The sequence below is a fragment of the Oxyura jamaicensis genome, chromosome 1, assembly GCF_011077185.1.
Source record: "Oxyura jamaicensis isolate SHBP4307 breed ruddy duck chromosome 1, BPBGC_Ojam_1.0, whole genome shotgun sequence".
Classification (NCBI taxonomy): Eukaryota; Metazoa; Chordata; class Aves; order Anseriformes; family Anatidae; genus Oxyura; species Oxyura jamaicensis.
In genome coordinates, this window is record NC_048893.1 from 107372544 (window position 1) to 107379038 (window position 6495).

Here is a 6495-nt window from a genome sequence, read left to right on the forward strand (position 1 = left end):
GACTCTGAGGCTAACGAGCAGGGTGCTGAAGGCGAGCCACAGGACGCTGTAACGTTACCGGTGTGCCCCCCGCGCCTGACCGGCAGCCATGGCTCTGACAGGCACGCACGGCCCCTCCCCCCCCGCCCTCTGAGGCGCTGAGGCCACGTGACCGCCGCGGCCGTTGAGGCGAGCCCAACGGCCGCCGCACCCGCGCTAGGGGCGGGGCGAAGCCGCCGCCGCCCTCCCATTGGCTGTGCCGGCGGCGCTCCGGGTGGCTCCCCTCCCCCTCTCCCATCCGCCTCCTCAGGGCCGTCCGGGCGCGTCGGCGCATGCGCGCCGATGGCGGGCCCAGCGCTCCCCACGCCGCGGTACGAGCACGTGGGGCGGTTCGGGGAGGTGTACGCGCCGGCCGAGGACACCTTCCTGCTGCTCGACGCGCTGGAGCGCGACGCGACGCGCCTGCGGGACGCCGGGTAGCCGCGGCGGGAAGCGCGCGGGGGAGGAGGGCAGCCAATGGGAAGGTGGGGGGCGGGGCCTGTGGAAGGGGGCGGGGCCTGGTGAAGGGGGCGGGGCAGGGGGCGGGGCTTGGAGTTCAGTCATGGCCGTCGTTAGAGAGGGATGGAGAGCTGGGTCTGTTCAGCCCGGGGACGAGCAGGCTGAGGGGAGGCCTCGTCAGTGTGTGTAAATGTCCGAGGGGAGGGGGTCGAGATGCAGCCGGTCTCTTTCCAGTTGTGCCCAGCGACAGGATGAGGCAGTGGGCACAAACTGAAGCACAGGAGGCTCTGGCCCAGTATGAGGGGGCACTTCTGTACTGTGAGGTGGCAGAGCGCTGGCACAGGTTGCCCAGGGAGGCTGTGGAGCCTCCTTCTCCGGAGATACTCAAAACCCACCTGGATGCCATCCTGCACAACGTGCTCCAGGTGATCCTGCTCGGCAGGGGGTTGGACCAGATGATCTTCAGAGATCCCTTCCAACCCCCCTGTTCTGTGATTCTGTGCTGCAGCAAAGCTGTAATAGGTGCTGTAGAAATGCGGCCTGTACTGCTGATGTTGTGTAGTTAATGGAAATTTTAGTACTGGGCACAGGGAAATGTGCACCTGTCCCAGATTGCCCTGTGATAACCAGGAATTGTTGATATGGGCACAAGTAGAGCTGGCAGTCGTTATGAAGCAGACCACACAAGGTGGGCTTTGAGGGCCATGTTGTGATCAGCAAGTATTTCAGCATGTTAGGGAGGGCACCTTGGCAGCAGGTTTCATCACACTGTCTAGAATAATCCTCTGTGTGTTGTAGATGGTTTTATACGTTACAAAAAAACCTCACCCAGAATTTTCTGTCTTCAGAATTGCCATCTGCCTTGAAATAGGGTCTGGATCTGGTGTGGTTTCAACATTTCTAGCTTCCATTATTGGATCCAGTGCACTCTACTTGTAAGTATAACAACACTTACTTAAACTGTTAGGCAGTGATAAAGAATACTTTGTCCTCAAAATACACACTCTTCCATTTCACAGTCAGAAGCTATACTTTTCACAAAGAAATGCTAGCTCAGTTCTACAGATACAAAAAATCAAAGTGAAGGGAGCCTAAACTATTTACTTCAGGTTCTCTAACAAGTAAGCAGTGGTGTGGTTAAACTCCATTTTTCCACTTCTTACACAAATTGCTGAGCTTACACTTGTGTTTTCTGTGTTGAATCCTAAATCTTAGCGACTGAGTAATCTTACTGAGTTCTGATGACATATTACTTACCTGATTGTTGGCAGTAACTGAATTTTATTTGTGACTGTATGCATGCATACTTACACAGAGCTGGCATTGGTAAACTGGTAAACATCCTGTTAAACGTTTATTTTCACATACTTCAGGTTTCAGATAGTCATTAAAGAATTTCCAGGGCAGTGTTGAGTGATGTAACTGCTTTTTTTCCTGGGTATTTTTGCTATTACTTGCAAAGCAGAGGGTATTCACTGCAATTGTGTTAGTTAGCATATAATTTGCAGTGTTAAACTTCGAGATCAAGTAGCCGTTAACTTACATTTTCTAACATTTTTATTTAAGATGTACGGATATCAATCCGATGGCAGCTTACTGTACACTGGAGACAGCTCTGCTCAACAATGTTCACCTTCAGCCAGTCATTACTGACTTGGTAAGACAGATGTTTCAGTAATACCTTCTTCATAGTTTTCATTTTACTTTTTAGAGCTACTGAAAAGTAACCATAAAGTCCAAAGGAACAAATGTTTTCTTGATAAGCACAGATGAAAAAATGATGAAAGACCAAAGTGCAAGAATAAAACAATGCTTTTATGTCTGCAGTATGTGTCTCTTGCTCTTCTACGTTTCATGTAACGTTGTCTTAAGACTGTTTAAATTGTTCTGCTTCTCTCGCGCTTAGAAAGTTCCTGAGTCAGGCTGAAGTGTTTGGAACCAAACCAAAGTTGACAGTGCATTGCACTCAATAAGAAAACAAAGTAGACAAGGATCTACGTGTACTTTTAACTAATCCAGTATTACTGGATTCGTTCAGCACAGATGGACAAATAGCTTGTTTTCTAGAATGGTGATGTAGCTGCATAACAGAAGATTGGCTTCAAATTTGGTTTATTGTCTTATATAAAACTATTCAGAGTTTAAAGAAATTTCTTAAATACTTTCTGGTTACTCCTAGGTCATCTCGGTCTGATTTCCATTATTACCTGGTGAATGCTTAAGTGTTTTGCAACTGAATACCACACACTTTGTTATTTTGTTATGTTTTTAATGTTGTTATTGTTAGGTTGGCCTGTGTGGCAGATTAAATTACTAGAAAGATATCCAGGACTATGTAACTATTTTTTTAAAAATTGAAATAATGATTCCTTATTATTAATTTCATCTGTAGGTCAGCGGATTGTCACCAAGATTAAATGGGAAGGTTGATCTACTGCTCTTTAATCCGCCATATGTGGTAACACCCTCTGAAGAGGTAAGAAAAAATAGATTTAAAATCCACAATAAAAATTGTTCTGCTGTCAGAGGAGATGGCAAATCAAATAAGCTGTGGTACAGAAACTCAGCTTGTAGTTGTTCAATTACGTTTTCTTAATTTGCAGTGTAGGTTTTTTGTTTGTTTTAAAATAGGAAATGGTTTTGTGGAACCAATCAATAACTGTACAAGTTGTAACAACTGTTTTAGGGAAAATGATTTATTAGAACTGATAGTAAGACTACGTGGGAATAAAGATTGCTGGAGGTTTCTCCATCAAGCTTTGTTAGACACGTTTTCCATTGAAAACCTTCTACAAAAATATCTTAGCATTTTTGTTTTCCTCTGCTTCCTCAGACTCTAAGCATTTGTGAGTCCAATTCTGAAAGAGTCAAAGGATTCACTGGCCACCTTTCTCTTGGCAAATGAAGTCATGCAGCATTACAAGAAAATACATGTAAAGCATGTGACAAAATGCATCTCATTTAATTAAATGTTGAAATAGAACTTGAAACAAAAGCAACGCATTCATCTTGCATGGAGTAGTTCTGAAGGAATTTTGCTTCCTAAACCAATCTGCTGAATCAAAGTTGTCAGAGCTCTAATGGCAGATGCCCAAAGGCAGAGATCACGATGATGTTTCTCTTCTAAGTACCACCGACAGCTGTATTATTCTGTATTGAGTAAGATGGTCTTTGCTTTCATTCTTTCTAGGTGAAAAGCCATGGAATAGAGGCATCCTGGGCTGGTGGCAAAAGGGGCAGAGAAGTAATGGATCGAGTTTTTCCACTAGTAGCAGACTTGCTTTCACCAGGAGGATTATTCTACTTGGTCACAATAAAAGAAAATAATCCAGGTGATCGCTCTCCTTTGACCCTTGTGTGCCAAACTAGACTTAACACTATTCATCAAATTGTTGATCACAGCAATGTTCTAGAGGTTATCAGACCTCAGTAAACATGAGCAAAGAAGTACCCAGTGTAATTTTAATCTAACATGGCAATAGCATGTTACTTAAGATTGACAATTTCAAAGTCTGAAATCTTCTGAACTAGGTAATGAAGCTTGGCCAACCCTTTCTTACAAAAGCGTTGTAAACTTATAGGTAAAAAAAGCCTTCAGCTGGAAATGAGAAGTCATTTATTTCTGACCTGTATAGAGAAGAGATTCGGAATTGCTCCTTCTGATCTCATCCTTAATGGGGTGTACATTATGAGGTGGTTTCAAGGACAATGATTACTCTTTCACTGTTTGGATTGATTAGGCAGCTTTTGGGAGAAGGTGTTATGAATTTCAGTGTTTCCTACAAATTAGTTTCATAATTGAACTTTTAACTGTTACAATATCAAAATACTAAACTGCAGTTAGTATATCGTAAACTTCATTTCTTCCAGGTGGAAGACTATTTTGAATAAAAATTACTGTCTGAAAGGGTAAAACGACGAATTATAATCTTTGCAGCCTATGTTTTGCAAACATTTTAGCATTGCCTTTTATAGCTAATTTCTACATAAACTTTATTGTAACACTGTGCTTTCAATTACAGATGAAATTCTGGAAATCATGAAGAAACATGGCTTAGAAGGCACACGAGCACTTTCCAGACAAGCAGGACAAGAGATGCTTACCATCCTCAAATTTAGGAAACCTGGATAACTGTTCTTACTACATATACCAGGCATACAGGAAGTTGAATACAGACCATTGAAGCTGTCAAATCATTTCTCACACTCTTAAGGTGTATCCTCACTTCCTGATTACTGCAGTGGAACTGATCAAGACTGTGCATTTGTTTTTATTCTAGAGGTCAACCAGCGTTTATCTGCTGTCAGAGGTACAGCTGTCTTCTGGCTCTCCACAGGACAGTTGCAGGTGAACTGTGAAATACCCTTCCCCATCACAGTTTGCACTTCACCACTTTTTCCACTCTGTAAATAATAATTTGTATATTTGTCTTTGCTTATTAAAATAATGTACCTGATGTAATGCTTCCTGTTTTAATAGTTATTCTATACCTGTGCTGGGTTAAAATACTTGGTGTCCCTCATTTTGATGTAGTATGAAGCACTTTCCTTTTGCAAGTCTAAAAGCACAGTTACTGAGTTTGTTTCTGTAGTAGAGAAACCACGTACTTCTGAACAGAAGGATGCAGGAAGTGCATCTCCAGAGCTGAAAAAAGTAAGCTACTGCTGTCCTGATGTTTTTTAGGGGTTGATTGTGCTCCCTTCTATGCCATTTTACAAGGAGGGTTTGTACCACTGTAGAGATGTACAGTTCTCATCTGTGAAAAGAAAGGTATTGAGGGAGAAAACCAAACATGAAATGCTGTTAAAGGGCTAGTTACTGGATACCTGAAAACAATGAATACATGTAGAGAAGTAGAATGAGTCCTCTCTGAAAATCATTATATGAAACAGGAAGCTATTTCCTGAATGCCAGATCCTTACAAAGAGCTTTCCTCTGCAGCTTCCTCCCAGTGAAGCGCCCACAAAAGCGTTACCCCAGGGGCATTATGGTGTGAGGTGGGCGCAGTCCTAGGAGACGCTGCTCACGTGCAACACAAAGCTAGAGCCATGGTAGGCACACAGCACTGCTAACACTGTCTTGGAGAATGCTTTCAAAGAAACTGTTCATTAACATTTTGCAGCAACAGAACTTTAAATTATTAGCTCTCCCTTTTCATGGGAACTAAAGTCGCAACTTTTGTGTAGGATGCTGGGGCATTGGAAAGACTATTCCATATAAGACTTCAGAACTAAACATACGACTCTCTACTTGCCCAGCCTGCACAAACATTAAAAGCTTTTCCATATTTGGAACTGACCACCCAAAAAACTCATCTGGCAGATTGAAAAAAGGAGGTTATAGACAGGCAGAACAACATGCAAGAAATTTAAGTGTGAGGCCTCTTAGAAGAAACATGTGACTGCAAGCATAGCTGGATCATCTGAGGATTTGAGATACCGTACTGCAAAGTAACACAAGAAGCTGCTTTTGACCGATACCGGTCAAAAACTGATGTTTTCCTGGCATAAAGGTTATTCCTTACACTATCCTGAAGGGCATACAAAAAAGCATTGGACAGCAGGTGGGCACTAGTTATTGTTTTACATACTAAGGTCACCATTTTCCAGCTCAGAATATTACTGCCAAACACTACAATTCAGCAATTCAAGCAGAGCTAGTACATCCCTTTCAGTGACTTTTTTTGACAGTATGTTTTTATATAGATGCATATGAATGTGAATATGTACACACAGGAGGAGGGTTTAGAAAGCAGTTTCAGTCATATAAAGGCTGTTGCTTGATATTTGTTATACACCAAACTCCCTGCTACTTGAAACTAAGTCTAACAAAGTGAGTTTTATTGACCAAAGTGGGGCTAGACTGAAGTCTTTGATTCTTAAGAATATCTTGTCAAAGGACTGCCAAAGGTGAGAAACAGAGATGAAACCTTGTGGCCAGCTGTGAATGAAATGGTTCCATAGTCTAGTTTCAGTGAAGAATTTAAGCAGTTTGTGTTCTTGCATCTTACCAACTGG

General features: G+C 42.7%; 1 protein-coding gene across 2 annotated transcripts; it reads left to right on the forward strand.

The window, feature by feature from the left end:
• The first annotated feature begins 290 nt into the window (after nt 1–290).
• On the forward strand, nt 291–4934 carry N6AMT1 (N-6 adenine-specific DNA methyltransferase 1). 2 transcript variants are annotated; one of them, XM_035315564.1, is made up of 6 exons: nt 291–455; nt 1326–1412; nt 2044–2134; nt 2870–2953; nt 3668–3809; nt 4500–4934. In XM_035315564.1, the coding sequence occupies exons 1-6, from the start codon at nt 322–324 to the stop codon at nt 4607–4609; spliced, it is 648 nt and encodes a 215-aa protein (XP_035171455.1). In that variant the 5' UTR covers nt 291–321; the 3' UTR covers nt 4610–4934. The 2 variants fall into 2 exon arrangements, with proteins under 2 accessions (XP_035171455.1, XP_035171456.1); XM_035315565.1 differs by lacking the exon at nt 1326–1412.
• The last annotated feature ends 1561 nt before the right edge of the window (nt 4935–6495 follow it).